A 15,364-nucleotide genomic window follows, 5' to 3' on the forward strand; every position below is an offset into this window, starting at 1 on the left:
TGTTATTGAAATAGTGGTGGAACCAAACAATGAAATCCATGGGCAAGAATCAGTTCACACTTCTTTAATCTTTAATCACAATATGCAATCTACATTTTGATATAATTAATAACAACTATGTTGATTGTATTCCAGTCGTATTTGTTGCTTGCAGTAGATTGAAGGAAAATTTTACCAGCAGCATTGAAGTAAACTGGAGAATAGTCAAGTGACAATCCCGGCCAGTAGTAAGTACAGTATTGACTTGTGCAGTAGCCGCCATGGGGTCAATTTGTCAAGCTCAGACAGGAGTTCAGCAGATACATCAATACTAATGAGCAGGCATCTAGTAAATGGCAAGTATTCAATTAGATAATCTGAGCCATTAGAATAAACTTACATTCAATTATTTTCCTCTAATTTAATGTAGACTGACCCCATTTTAATGTAATCCTCTTTAAAGTACATATTCTCTCAATGTATCCTTAAATTTAACATTCATCTTTGATATCATTTAGTCAGTATTCAGTGCAGGATCCCAATCCTGCAAATCCTTGACGTTATCAGAATATTTCAATGGAATCAACAATAAAGAGGCAGGTTCCAAAATTTTAAGAAGACTTCTATGAAAACCTAATTACCTGTCACTGAAATTTGCTGGACTTCACACATTAGTCTTGAATGTGTCATGTGACTACTCATAATTAGAATTGTTTCTTAAGTGAGAGATTATTAAGTTCAGATTCACTGAGGTGGCAATAAACTGAACAAACCACATCCTTCTGAGTGTGTACTAAATTACAAGTATCCTTGCAGTGATCAAAAGGAAGAGACAATGAAGTTACTATTGAAGTATGCTCTAAATGTTCCATTGATTTCCTTTCTCTTAACTCCAGCCTGTAAGTAACAAAATAAGCACAACTTCAAAATATCATATTTGTTTTGGAATTTATTAAAACACTGTTTAAGTGGTATAATCTGTTCCTTAACATACTTTAAGATTATTAACCTACATCTTTAATGTTCGATGAATTAACATTTCCTATAGTTATGACTACGTCTTTTAACCTTTCATGTTTACTTCCTTGTTTAGAGTGTACCAAGTAGCAAATTCAAGAAAATTTCTTAGAAGGATATATATTTTGCTTGTCAATTTTCTTGTAGGTCTAAATTATAATATTGAACATGATGAAAAAGTTTTGTTACTTTTTTTTTGTCATTGGAAAAGCTAACGATTTACAACCTCGCCCTATCACCACAATTTTCGGTTTACCAATGATTGATCTCCCCTCTTCCGCTCGGTGGATGATTGCATTTGCTACTTTAATGCCTAGAAGATCTATTTTAATGAATTGGAAAGAGATGAATCCCCCAACTACACCTCAATTTTCCCAGACCAGATCTTGTTTAAACTTAGAAAAAATTAGAAGTGGTACCTTTGATCCTTCGGTTAAATTTGAAGAAACTTGGAGGCCATTTATTCAATACTTTCATAGATTGTAATCTGACCTTTTCCGATTCTTTTATATTATTTATTAATTTGAGTAGAGGAGCAGAGTTGACTACATTAATTACTTTAGCCGATATAATAGAATAGCCCAGCTTCGTTAAGTTTAGTTCACTTTGTTTTTCATTTTTCATTTGGGGTTTTTTTCCATTTTAAAATTTTTTTGTATCTTGTCTATATTAAGAGTTTGGGAGGTCAATTATATTGGTGTTACCTATAGTTTCTACTCACATGTGTTAATTGCCGACAATGTACTCCCACTCCCTTGTACTATTATGACTGCTATGTATTCGACTTTGAAAATTTAATGAAAAGATTGAAAAAGAAAAGAAAGAAAAAACTAACAATTTTCCTTATCACAGTGTAAATGTTACATTGGGCAGATGTGTGAGTCAAGCAATATCATAACCACCAAATGCAATGATCCAGTTTGGTGTACTTCATTCAGTCCTCACACTGTTGTCTCCTCTACACTGGAGAAAGGAAGCATGGACTGGATGATAATTTCAAGCAAAATCTCTGTTCAGTCCTCAAAGGTGCTTTCAAATCTCCATCCCACTTTCAATCAGACCCCTTGTACTTTTACTCTGTTCTAACAAAGCGCATGCCAAGCTAAACAAACCACGTGTCATCATCAAACTAGGCTCTTCACAGCTGTTAGGATTTACTATTGAATTTCAGATTACAAGGCTTTTCCAGCTTGTTTATGATCTGGCCACTTCAGATAAAGAATTATTAACCCAGAAGATCAGTTCTTTCCTTTCCATAGTTGCTGACATATCTCATTGGTATCTCCAGCATTCTCTTCTAGATTTCCAGCAGATATTGCACAGTTCCAGCATATTTGAATCCCTAACTCCTTTGTCCTCATATATTTCTTTCTATCTCCACCTCTTCCAAACAGATTCACAGACCTTTGCCATCTTCTCTTCGTCTGCATCACCATTGACCTCATTCAGCCTCTCTGGGTCACCCGCATTCCCTTTATTCTTCTCCCCTTTCTTCTCCCCTTTCTTTTCAACTGATTTTCAGTTTTTACTAGTTTTGATGAAAACCCACCTCCTTGAAACATTAACTTTGTTTATCTGTCACAATCGCTGCCTGGCCAGTTCTTTCTTTTATAGAGATATTTTGTTTGATAAGATGTGAGCTCCTTGTGGTTGTTTTCTGCCTCACCCCATCACTATCAACACACTGCACTATACCACCACTGGTCGGCTTTGAGACTCTATTAGACAGAAATCAAAGACTACAAGCAGCAATGTGTAGGAATGGAGACTGCTAAGGGAGCTGAAGAAATGTGACACTCTGAGACGGGTGGCTTTCATCCAAAAACACAGCCTGAACCATTTTTCCTGGTCATTCTTCATAGGGATTATCATAAACACAGAATATTCTGAGAATACTGGAAATCCAGAGCAACGTATACTGGAGGAACGAAGAGTCGACAGTTTGGGCTGAGACTTGCCAACACTTTGTATGTGTTACTCTAGAGAGTATCGCAGCCTGATTCTCATCATCAAATTCATCTTCATTTTTAAATCTTTTTTTAAAATTATTATTGAAGATTAACAAAAAAAGATACATTAAGTCAATATGTCATTATGTACAATAAAGAATTAAATTAGCAAATAATCGATTAACAAAGCTAAGCAATATATCAATAATAATAAGAGAAAATAAAGTGTTAAGAATATTTTTTGAAAGATAAAGAAAGAAAAAAAGAACCCCTACTAACTAAAAAAAACCCTAACTGAAAAAAAAACAAAAAAACATTGGGAGCACAACCCGGGAGCTATACATCATACAAGCTTCCAAAAAAAACCCATCAACCTGCCAGCTCAAATCCACTTAAAGAAAAATCAGAAGGAAACCATATTAATTAACTCGAATCAGATGATAGTAGCGGGCGAATGAACCCCGCCTTTTCTCAAAATCGAGTCGAGGATCAAAAGTTTGACTTCTGATTTTCTTCAAACTAAGACATAACATCACCTAAGAGAACCATTGTATCAAAGTAGGGGCAGAGGCATCTTTCCATTTCAACAAAAAAGCCCTTCTGGCCAATAATGTAACAAATGCGATTACATGTTGGTCTGATGGAGAAATACCATGAATATACTGAGGAATTATACCAAATAAAACTGTCAATTTATTAGGCTGTAAATTAATTTTTAAAGCTTTTGAAATTGTAGAGAAAATAGACTTCCAAAAATGTTTCAATACAGAACACGACCAAAACATATGTGTCAATGTGGCTGTCTCGGTTTTACATCTTGTCACCCGGACTATCAACATTAGGAAACATTTGCATCATCAAATTCACCTGACCTCGAACTCTGGCAGGAACTATATTTTAAATATAATTATCATTTTTAGTGCATTCACAAGATTTGGTATTCAAAGGCAAGATCTGCATTTATTGCTCATTTGCCCTAAAGAAGGCTGAGCTGACTTCTTGAAGAGCCGCTGTCCATGTTGTGAATGCTCCCAGAGTAACGTCTCTTCCATGTCAGCTGTTATGTGACCTGGAGGGGAACTTGTAAGTGGTGCTGTCCTTCTCCTGGGTGGTCAAAGCTACAGACTTCTAATGCACTGTCGAAGAAGCTTTGGCAGGTCACTGTTGTGCATTGTGTACAAGGCACAGAATGGAGCCATGTTACTCCAGTTGTAGAGAGGTAAGACCTCCACTTATTGCCCAGCTCTAAGTGCCTTAAAGATCCTGACACCAAACCACCTCTTCAAATCCCTGAAACAGGCTAATGCAGAGTCAATGACTTCTGTTACTATGTGGGATGAGGGCAAATGGCATTACAATCACTCAGCAAGCTGACTTGGAAATATCTCCTCATTCCTCTATCAACTCATTCTTTCTTTCTGTCTGAATCAGAACTAGTCATTTCTGCCTGCCATCATTTTGGCAGTTACTTTTTTTTTTCATTTTTTTGGTGTAGTTTGGTCTGCTGGTCATGTCTGACAGCCTTGACAGCGACGCCACATTATACAGACAGAAAGGCATAACCTAATCCTAACAACAACACACACAAAATGCTGGTAGAAGTCCTGACGAAGGGTCTCGGCCCGAAACGTCGACAGCGCTTCTCCCTATAGATGCTGCCTAGCCTGCTGCGTTCCACCAGCATTTTGTGTGTGTTGTTGTTTGAATTTCCAGCATCTGCAGATTTCCTCGTGTTTGACCTAATCCTAACAGTTGCTCTTACTCCTGCATTTACTTATTTGATCTCATTCTTTTTCTGCTCTATCCATCCTTCCCCATCTTCTCTGCTACTGAAAAATTACACCTTATGTCACCTTCTGGTTCTAGTGGAGTGTCCCTGGACCTGAACATTAATTGTTCCCCTTTCCAGAGATGCTATCTGACCTGTTGAATGTTTCCAGTATTTTCTGTTTTTATTTTATAGTTGAGCTGCTTTTGTTGAGGACAATTAGGGGTGGCTAATAAACATTCAACATGTTAGTGACTGTCGCAGCTTAATTCTGAATAAAGAAAGAGCATGAGAAATAAATTTTATTGCCTACTATTTATTACAGATCATGGAGAGGAAATTATTGGAGGTCATGACGTTAAACCACATTCAAAACCTTACATGGCATCCCTTCAAATATTTAGAAAGCCAAGGGGGTATCGTCCCTATTGCGGAGGTGCTTTGATCAGACCAAACTGGGTACTAACTGCAGCACACTGTGAAATGTAAGCTACGTTGTGTTTGATTATAAAATAGATGCTAACTTCGATAATGGGCCTGGTTCTGTTGCTCCATCAAATAGATCCAGCCATGGACTCCTACATAGTGTTTGGAGTAGGATTATTTTACAAGTTTACCTTAACATTTTAATAAATTTAATAATTCAGAAACTTCAGGCATCATGGTAGGGAAGTTATCGGAGAGGATTCTTGGGGAGGGGACTTATATGCATTTGGGAAAAATACGACCTGTTTAGTGACAGCCAGCATGGCTTTGTGTGGAGCAGGCCATGTCTTACAAAATTGATTGAGATTTTTGAGGAGGTGATGAACATGTCTGACAAGGGTAGGGCAGTGAATGTTGTCTGTATGGATCTTACTAAAGCATTTTGACAAGGTCCTTCATGATAGGCTGACCCAGATGAATTAACATGCATAGGAACTACAATAATATTGTAGTTTGGATTCAAAATTGACTTGCCCAGAAGAGACATGTTGTAGTGGTGGAAGATTGCTCTTCTGGTTGGAGGGCCGTGGCCAGTGGTGTTCCACAGGGACTGGTGCTGGGGTCTCTTTAAGAGGAACATAAGGGGAAACCTCTTCACTCAGAGGGCCGTGAGAGTGAGCAACAAGCCGTAGGTGAATTTCAATCTTTAAGAGAAGTTTGGTTAAGTACATGGATGGCAGGGGTATGGAGGGCTGTGGTCCCAGTGCAGGTCAATAGGAGTATGCAGTTTAAATGGTTTGGCACAGAACAGATGGGCCAAAGGGTCTGTTTCCATAGTTTATTTTTCTATGACTCTATTAAGAATGCATATGGCACACCTGTCTTAAATCAGGGAAAATTAATTAAGGAGGATGTACCTATATTCAGTTAGATAGTGTTTGGGGCATTGACATCCCAAACATCGCCCCATAGCAGAAAGGATGTGGGGCTCTGAAAAGGCTGCGGAAGTGGTTTACTGGGGTGCTGCTTGGATTAAAGGATCTGAGCTATAAAGAGTGTTTGGACAAACTTGCATTGTTTTCTCTGGAGCAATGGCGGCTGGGGGGTGGGGACACCCGAACACAAGTTTAAAAGCTATGCAAGACATAGACGGAGTAGGCAGAATCTTCTCCCCCAGAGTAGAAATGACGTAGGAAAGGACGTGCTTTTAAGGTGGGAGTGGAGAACTTAAAGGAGATGAACAGGGAAGGCTTTTATATACAGTCAGTGTTAGGTGCCTAGACTGGCTGCCAGGAGTCATGGTAGAAGAAGATAGAATAGTAGCATTTAAGAAGCTGTTAGATAGTCACATGAATATGCAAGATATTGATGGTAAGTGGATCATGTATAGGCAGAAGAGATTTAGTTTACTTCAGCAGTGTGTTCAGTGCAGTGTGGGGTGAAGGGCTTTTTCATATGCTATACTCTTCCATAGGCATCAGTATAACCATCACTGGCAGAGCAGATGGCCAATCCTAAATCATGTGTATTACATAAAATAGGAGTTGATTTACTATTTGCATAATTGTTAATTATTTTGCTCAACCTCGTATTTCCATACTGATTTGGATCTAATTGCTGTCAACCTGTTGACTTCTGCAAAGCAATTTTTAATGGCAGCAAAATATTATTTTTCTATCCTTTTTTATTAATAGACCACCTAAGTACATGAGTGTAAACCAGCCTCCTCGAGTGGTTCTTGGAGCACATACTCTTTCACCAAATGAGCGGAGTCAACAAATACGTTATATTCGCAAGCAGTTTCCACATCCACAATACAGAAATCAAACTTATGAAAATGACATCATGCTGCTGCAAGTACGGATCTTCTTTTACTTTCATTATCATTTGCTGAGTTTAGAATATTTCATTTAAATGATAGCCATGTTTCAATTTGAACAAAAAGTAGCTGCTGTGGGTCTTCAATCCCACGAATTAGATACTTGAAAAATAATATCAGAGAAATGTATACAATATACATCCTGAAATGCTTTTTTTCGCAGCCATCAAGGAAAACAGAGGAGTGCCCCAAAGAATGAACGACAGTTAAGTGTTAGAACCCCAAATTCCCCCCCCCCCAGCTCCCCTCCCAACCGCGCATAAGCGGCAGCAAGCAACAGTCCTCCCTCCCCCCCACTGGCAAAAAAAAGCATCGGCACCCGCCACTGAGCGCTCAAACGTGAACAAAGCGATAGCAAAGACACAGACTTGCAGTTACCCCAAAGGCTTTGCATTTCACCCCGTATTCGACATGCCACAGGCTGTCTCTCTCCCTAATAAGGGAGAAGGGGGTGCCTCCATTTTCACAGCAAGCGGTGAGACATAACAAATAATTTGCTGGTTTATGATGTTAAAAGTCCATTACGTCACTTTTTTCAAGCTCTATACGTAAAAAACTGGGCACACAGCAGCAGTTACCCCAGCGTCCCCGACAACACACGGGTATCCTGCCGTGACACCAACCCTCGATCCACCTGTCTCCAGAGCCCCGAGATCCTAGGCCTCCAAATCCGAGCCTGACTCTTAAGGCCGAGCCCTTGGGGTGCAGAACAACAGCTGTTGTGAAACCCTGAGAGCGGGTCCCATTCCCGCAAAGAACCAAAGCCAGTGTGTAACTCCAGGTCAGGGTCTTCAAAAGAACCCCGAAAGGGAAAAATAGAGATATTAAAGATGGAAATACTTAGAATGAAAAATAAATCTTCATCCACTAATAATCTTAGTTGCAAATATCTCATCAAACCGTTTATTAATGACATTACTAACTAAAGGCTAAAATGTAAGAGCATTTCCCAAATGGAAATTCTGAATCAAGTTTTCATGATCTTCCAAAAGATCAACCAATATTCTAAATCATTTATCCTTTCACCCACTTTGACATCACCCTTACAAAGACTCTTTCTACTTTTTCAAGTCACAAATCTCTAGCATGCTTTGTACAGAGTCGATCAGCAAAATAATTAACCAATAATATCCAATTCTATGCACTAAACCTACACTTAGCACCCAAGAGCAACTTGAGCTCAACCCAACAGCAACCCAGCAGAGCTGAGAAGGGTTTGTTTTAAGCGGGGCCCCCAGGAGGAACCCAAGCACCTTGGGTTGCTCACCTATTTTTACCTGATGCCTTATTTTATTCTCCAAAGAATACTCTGAAGAATGAAATCAAATAAAGCAGGCAGTCAATTCAAACCAAGTTTTCCACCCGTTGACTTAGAAAAAGTTGACAGGAGGTAATAAATATTTTGATGATAGCTTTAAAAAAAATGTGTTGGTAGAAGCAAGCAAGAGGAAAACAAAAAACTCATAACTACATTTTAAAGTAAATGTATAAAATAATAAAAATAATAACAAACCCTCCTTTTAACCTCTATAAATGTGCAATGGCAGTCAGTTGTGTCTGAGGTCTTGCTCCACAGTCAAGCTAAGGTTTTATACAATTACCAAATTTGTTATTGTCCTGTTACATGGAATATCATGTGCATTCACTGGCCTTGGTTTGCTGTGTATATACATTCACTAATGTAATTGGCTGCTCTTCTCAGTTTCTAATATCACTATTGCTGATAGCAAAGTTCCTGAAGCATATTACCTTATAGGAATAAATGATGAGGAAGAAAAATTCCATGCCACAACTATCATTGTCTACAATGTTTTTTTTTAAAGATCAATGTTAGCTGCCATCATTTCAGAAAACCCAGTCTTTGGTTTGTAAGTAAAAGCCCCCATCGCCCTGGACATGCCCTCTTCTCATTGCTACCATCAAGGAAGACATACAGGAGCCTTAAGACACACTCAACATTTCAGGAACAACTCCTTCCCGTCTGTTATCAGATTTCTGAATAGATAATGAACCCATGAACACCACCTCAGTACTTTTTTCCCTCTCTTTCCACACTATACATTTAATTTAATTTTTATATATATTGTAATTTATAATTTTATTATTATGTATTGCAAAGTACTGCTGCCACAAAACAACAAATTTCATGACCAATGCCAGTGATATTAAACCTGATTCTGATTTTGTAAAAAGTTTTAATGAGAGGCATGTATGCATATAACAAACTCTATGTCACAACATGCCCATGAGTAAATGATATATATCTTAAATTCCCATTTCAGCTTGAGAAAGCAGTGATCCTGAACAAGTTTGTGGATTTCCTGAACCTGCCGAACTCGGAAAAGGATGCGAAAGCTGGAGATAGTTGTAATGTTGCAGGTTGGGGGACTACTATTGTTGGGAAATCTCAGCCACCAAAGATGCTGCAGGAAGTAAATGTAACTATTGTAGACAGGAACCTGTGTGCTAAATATTACGCCTACCATCCTGCAATAACTGCAGATGTGCTCTGCGCTGGTGATGAAAAAGGAGGCAAAGATTCCTGCCAGGTAAGTATATGCATGAGGTAAAAATAATTCTAATATTCTAGATTTCTAGGTAACAGGAGACAAACTGAGAAATCCTTCTTACAAATATTGTTGTGTTCAACATAACCTTGGGGTAAAAGCAATAGAGCAAATGGTTTTTCCAGCACTTCCACTTCTAGGAAGATATGGCCACAAGATATACTCTGGCTGTTCCTCCTGGAACAGATTTGTCATGTCTGTTGGATAGAAGCCAACCCGTGATCCTTCTACCAACCAGGTTTCGACGCTACATTCCCAAAGGAGTCAAAAACAACATTCAGGAAAGCAAGAAATAAAATATTTATTCACCCTCATCATTTGGGACATCCCATGTACAGTATATGACTGGTTTTAACTGCTGTTAAAACAAATTAATATTAGAAGAGAAGTAATCATTCCTCACCGTCACCATATGTATGCCACAACAGGATTTGTACGGCAAGATTTGCCAATTTGTAATTTTGCTTTTCCTTCAGGATTTAAACTAATTCACAAAACTTGTTTGTGACCACAGCAAACCATGTTGGGTACAGTTATAATGTTATAAGCACCTCAGAAGTATTCAGTAAGGTATATTCAGCACAAAGTAGCCATTCTTAGACAAGACAGTATGCACAGTCTCTTTGTAACCGGATCTGGGTCTTCCTGACAGAAGGACCCCAGTCAGTTCGAGTTGGCAGCAACATCTCAAGCTCCATCATACTGTGTCCCAGAGGTCTGTGTGCTTGGCCCACTACTGTTCACCTTGAGCCCCACACCTCAGTGCTAAGTATCTGTACTGCTTCCTCCTGCCTGCCTCGCAGCAGTTCTTGAAAACAACCTCTGCGTTGCTGTGGAGGCACCAGCAGAGGGTGGGGATTTATGCCAGTTTCTCAGCACATTGGCACACAGCAATGAGGAGTCAAGCGGTTCACCCTGGCTTCACAGTCCTGCAGCACCATTTACAAAATACCATAATGACCCCTTTTAGAGCAGGTTCCTCTTGCACACTTGTGGCTAGGAATGCATAACAAACACTAAGTGAGGTATCATATGGAGGAATGGGAACTGTACCCGGACACTTTGATCTAAAGACTAGGACAGGACATAGGTCTGGTGATCAATTATCTCATTAGTGACAGATGAGTTGTTTAGATATTGTAACAGCCTTTCCTATCTGGTTAATTACAGGGACCAGGATGAATGAATGTGCTACTGGCAGCTGAGATACTTCTCTGCTAATCAGTCTTTCTGCCTTAACTATATGAGTGACAACCCAATAATTAACATGGCCATTATTTGCACTCAATGAGTGAAGGCCATTTTTATCCATCATCTTCTCTTTTTCCCAATTTACCTTGTTAAGTGAGGCATTTGTTTCCACAGTGACACCAACACAGCTGATGAGAACCTTCTCTTACTCTCATTTCAGGGTGATTCAGGGGGTCCACTGGTATGCAAGGGAAAATTCAGTGGAATTGTTTCTTTTGGATGCAGTTGTGGGGTACCCCACAAACCAGGCGTTTATACACGACTCTCAGAAAAGTACCTCTCCTGGATTAAGAAGATCATTTCAAAATGAAGTTTTCAGTGATGTTCTAAACTGTTATAATGCTTGCTATAATGTCTTAAAGTCTAGTCATGTGTTTTTTTTCTGCAGAAATGTTATTTGGTGGTGAATATAGTGGTGCTGAAGGAGTTAAGTCACCAGAGTTAGTAAAACAGACACCCCTACGCTAACAACCCATAGACCCAAGTTTGAATCCCTTGAGAACAACAGTGGAATTTAAATTTAGTTAACGGTGTTTAGGAGAGGTTAAAGAAAACATACTGGTTAATTTGAGTGCTGATGATCACTGAAACCCATCTGCTGCCCTTTTGCGAGAGCAGATCCACCCTTCTCTTACTCATTTTGACTAACGTAGCTCCAGGCATGTAGTTGGTTTTTAAGTACCCGTTGAAATGACTCAACACTTCTTTCATTTGTTCCGTTGCCCTTGTATTCAAGCAAAGAAGTAAATCTGGAGACAGATCCTATGGCATTGACCCAGCCACTGAATTCAAACACAACAGAATTGCTTCAACTGCTGTTGACTTCGTGAAGTCCTGCTCATAAACGACTAGGGACTGGTGTCTAAATTTTGAAATTCACAGACTAGACAACTTTCAGCCTGATGTAATTACACTTACTGAATCAAACCTTACAAGCAATGTATCACTACCCTTGGGCACATCTTGTCCAGCCATAACATAGATCCAGCAGAGGTGGTGGGACAGTGACAGATTGGTTGGAAGGAACAGGAGTCCTCAGCATTGACTACAGACTCATGAAGTCTCATGGCAATAGGCCATACATGAGCAAAGAAACCTCTTCACAATTACCACAGATCATCTTTTTCAGTTGCTCCTCCTCACTGAACAACACTTAGAAAAAGCACTAAAAATAGCAAGGCTTCAGAATAAACTCTGTATAAGGGTCTTCAAAGTTAATCACCATGTGTGCCTTGGTGACATCGCCAATGATCAGGTTATTGATCATAACCTGAAGGGTAAAGCTGTAAGGCTTGAGTGAAACAACTCAAGGAATAATAGAAGATCAAGGCAGTTCAAACCATTGACCACCCATTTCCTGCTATAGATGCTACTGATGCTGAGTTCTCCAGCATTTTGTTAGTTGAACCTTCTTGATCTCATACTCAGCAACCTGCCTGTAGCAAATGCATTTGTCCATGATAGCTTTAGGCAGAAGCAACCATCTTAAAATCATTGTGAAGATGTTCCATATCTGCAACAAAGCCTCCTACTCTCATGCTCGGGGCTCTACAAATGTGCTCCATGGTATAGACTGGATACTAATGAGGCAACTTTGCTCCATCTCTCTGTGGCCAGCCAATGTGATTCCACTTGCCATTCCCACACTGACATGTCTGTCCATGGCTTCCTCTACTACCATGTTGAGGTCAGACACAGTTTGGAGGAGGTACATCTCATAATCCATTTTGGTAGTCTCCAACCTGATGGCATAAACATCAATTTCTCTAACTTTCTCTCCTCCACAACCCTCCCCCCCCAAAAACTTTGTCTTCTGTTTTCTCTGCGGCCCCTTTATCATTTTCCCCATTCTCAGGACCTACCCATCATCTTCAACCTCTTCTAATTCCCTACCTCCTTCACTCTATTCCATAGTCTTCTGTCCTTTCCCACCTGATTCCTTCTTCTTCAGCCCTTTGTCTCTTCTACCTATCACCTCCCATCTTTTCAAGAAATGTCTTTTTTTCTCCCCTCTACCACTCTTCTGCCTTCACCCTCTCACTGGGTTGCACCTAATAGTTAGTGCTCCTCCCCTCATCCACCCTTTTATTCCAGCTTCTGCCTATTTCTTTTTCAATCCTGATGAAGGGTCTCAACCCAAAATGTCGACTTTTTATTCCTCTCCATAGGTGCTGACTGACCTGTTGAGTTTCTCCTGCAGCACTTGCCCAAATGTGGAATCAATACACCGATTTAAACACACAGAAATTAAAAGGGTCAAAGAGAAAACACCAGAGTGGTTGGAGTCATTTCCCCAATGAGAGATTATTGTGATTGTATTGGGTCATCATCCAAGTTCCACAACACATCTGGTAGAGTCCAAAGCATAACCATCTCCAGCTACTTCATCAAGAAATTTGAGTGCTTTCTGATGATTACACAAAGTTCAATTCCATTTGTAACTCTTCAGAAAATGAAGTTGTCCATTCCTGCGTACAACAAGAGCTGGTCATATTGGTATGATTCTCATCAACTGATAGAAAACTAATTTAAAAAATCCCCACTCCTGGTACTTGGAACACTTGAAATGAAAGAAAATTGCAAGTGTAAACAGGAGAGCAGGCTGTGCTCCACCTCTGCATGGACCACCCACCATTATTCCTGTGGCTATTACCCACCATTATTCCTGTGAATATTACCCACATTATTCCTGTAACTATTACCCACCATTGGCGCGTGGCCAAGTGATTAAGGCGTTGGTCTAGTGATCTGAAGGTCGCTAGTTTGAGCCTCAGCTAAGGCAGCGTGGTGTGTCCTTGATCAAGGCACTTAACCACACATTGCTCTGCAATGACACCGGTGCCAAGCTGTATCGGCCCTTGCCCTTCCCTTGGACAATGTCAGTGGCGTGAAGAGTGGAGACCTGCAGCATGGGCAACTGCCGGTCTTCCATACCACCCTGCCCAGGCCTGCGCCCTGGAAACTTTCCAAGGCACAAATCCATGGTCTGTCGAGACTAACGGTTGCCTATGATGCTATGATTACCCACCATTATTCCTGTAATTATTACAGGAGAGCAGGTTGCGTTCTGCATTTGTATGGAGTACCACCCATTATCTACCTTTTCATTTTGCAGATCTTTACCACTGTGTAATTCCAAAGCTGTGTGACATAATTCAACCTTTCTAGCTTTCATGCACTAAACAGAATTGACCTGCTTTAGTGACTATCGTTAGTATGCTGTAAAATGAGATATGTAAGTGATGCTATGCATATTAAGTGTTCTTTCACATCAAATAAAAGGATCATGCAACTTCAAGTGCTTTTTTTGTCTTTCTGTCACATAAATCTATTGAAATCTAGCCACACACTGCTTTACCCATATCTATGGTAATGAATATGGGTAATGACTTTAGTGATAACATCAACTCAGTGCACAATGATCAACTGATCAAGGAAAATAAAATCATCCTGGACTGCCTTGATGAAGAGTCTCAGCATGAAATTTCAGCTGCTTATTCATCTCCGTAGACTGAGCTGCCTGACCTGCTGAGTTTCTGCAGCATTTTCTGTGTATTACTTTGAGTTTCCAGCATTTGCAGAACCTCTTTATTTGTAGTTGATCGTGATTTTGATTGATAATCAAAATTTGAACAGGAAAATGTGTTCACTCTATAAAGTTAGTCTTTCCTGTTCCTATCTGGATTTCCGCCTCCTCTCTCCATGACAAACAGTTGAAACTGCCCTGCATGACTCGAACGGTCCAGAATCTGAAACTGAACCACCATTTCAAAGCAAACCACTAAGCATTACATCCTGTTTAGCTTTTAACAGTTCAACTTAACCTTTCAAGTTATTTTAAGATACTCACCACAATGAAAATATCAAAAATATCAGTTTCCCGCCAACAATTGACATTAATTTCTCCATCCGACATCTGTCATATATTTTCTATCTGTGTTTCACATACAAACTATAATTCTTAAAGTCAGACTTAAAACTTTAAACAGCAGTAGCCTTACAACACAAAACAGTAGCATTATAGTGGAGCTATAACTTGGAATTATTTTTCTCACTGTATAATTTAAACCAGTATTTTAGTAGCTGCTTATTTTGCATCACTACAGCTGCAGTAATGAATCCTTGGTTGAAAGTAAAATAAATTTATTTTTGAGAAGAAAAGGCTAAGGCTGTGGGCCTGTTCTGCGATAATTTGCTCCTCTGTGTGATAAACTGAGGCTGAGGCTGTGGGCCTGCTCCAGGCTTCGTGTCTGTGCACTCACATTTATTCTGAATGCTGTTTGCTTGCCTTCATCATTTGCAATTTTTTTTCTCTCTGTACATTGGGAGTACATTGGATTTTTTTTAATGGATCCTTTTGGTTTTCTTGTTTAGTGGCTGCCTGTACAATAACAACTCTCAAGGTTGTATAATGTATACATATAATGTGCTTCGAGCTTTTAACTTTGAAGCAGTAACTGCATTGTCAAATATCCAGTTGACTTTACTTATTCTGGATGTTTAAAGGGATTAAGTTTTTTTTTACTAA

At 39.5% G+C, this 15,364-nt stretch overlaps 1 protein-coding gene across 1 annotated transcript; it reads left to right on the plus strand.

The window, feature by feature from the left end:
• Positions 1-788: 788 nt before the first annotated feature.
• On the plus strand, positions 789-14,128 carry LOC140737790 (granzyme K-like). The gene is made up of 5 exons (XM_073064427.1): positions 789-878; positions 5,039-5,198; positions 6,834-6,996; positions 9,301-9,567; positions 10,997-14,128. Exons 1-5 carry the CDS (start codon positions 815-817, stop codon positions 11,144-11,146), a joined length of 804 nt encoding a protein of 267 aa, XP_072920528.1. The 5' UTR covers positions 789-814; the 3' UTR covers positions 11,147-14,128.
• The last annotated feature ends 1,236 nt before the right edge of the window (positions 14,129-15,364 follow it).

The sequence above is a fragment of the Hemitrygon akajei genome, chromosome 13 (assembly GCF_048418815.1).
Source record: "Hemitrygon akajei chromosome 13, sHemAka1.3, whole genome shotgun sequence".
NCBI lineage: Eukaryota > Metazoa > Chordata > Chondrichthyes > Myliobatiformes > Dasyatidae > Hemitrygon > Hemitrygon akajei.

Coding starts and splice junctions, on each gene's coding strand:
- LOC140737790 (XM_073064427.1), top strand. CDS start 815: ATGAAGTTACTATTGAAGTATGCTCTAAATGTTCCATTGATTTCCTTT. Junction 5,199..6,833: donor ACTGCAGCACACTGTGAAAT/GTAAGCTACGTT, acceptor TTTTATTAATAG/ACCACCTAAGTACATGAGTG. Junction 9,568..10,996: donor GAGGCAAAGATTCCTGCCAG/GTAAGTATATGC, acceptor CTCTCATTTCAG/GGTGATTCAGGGGGTCCACT.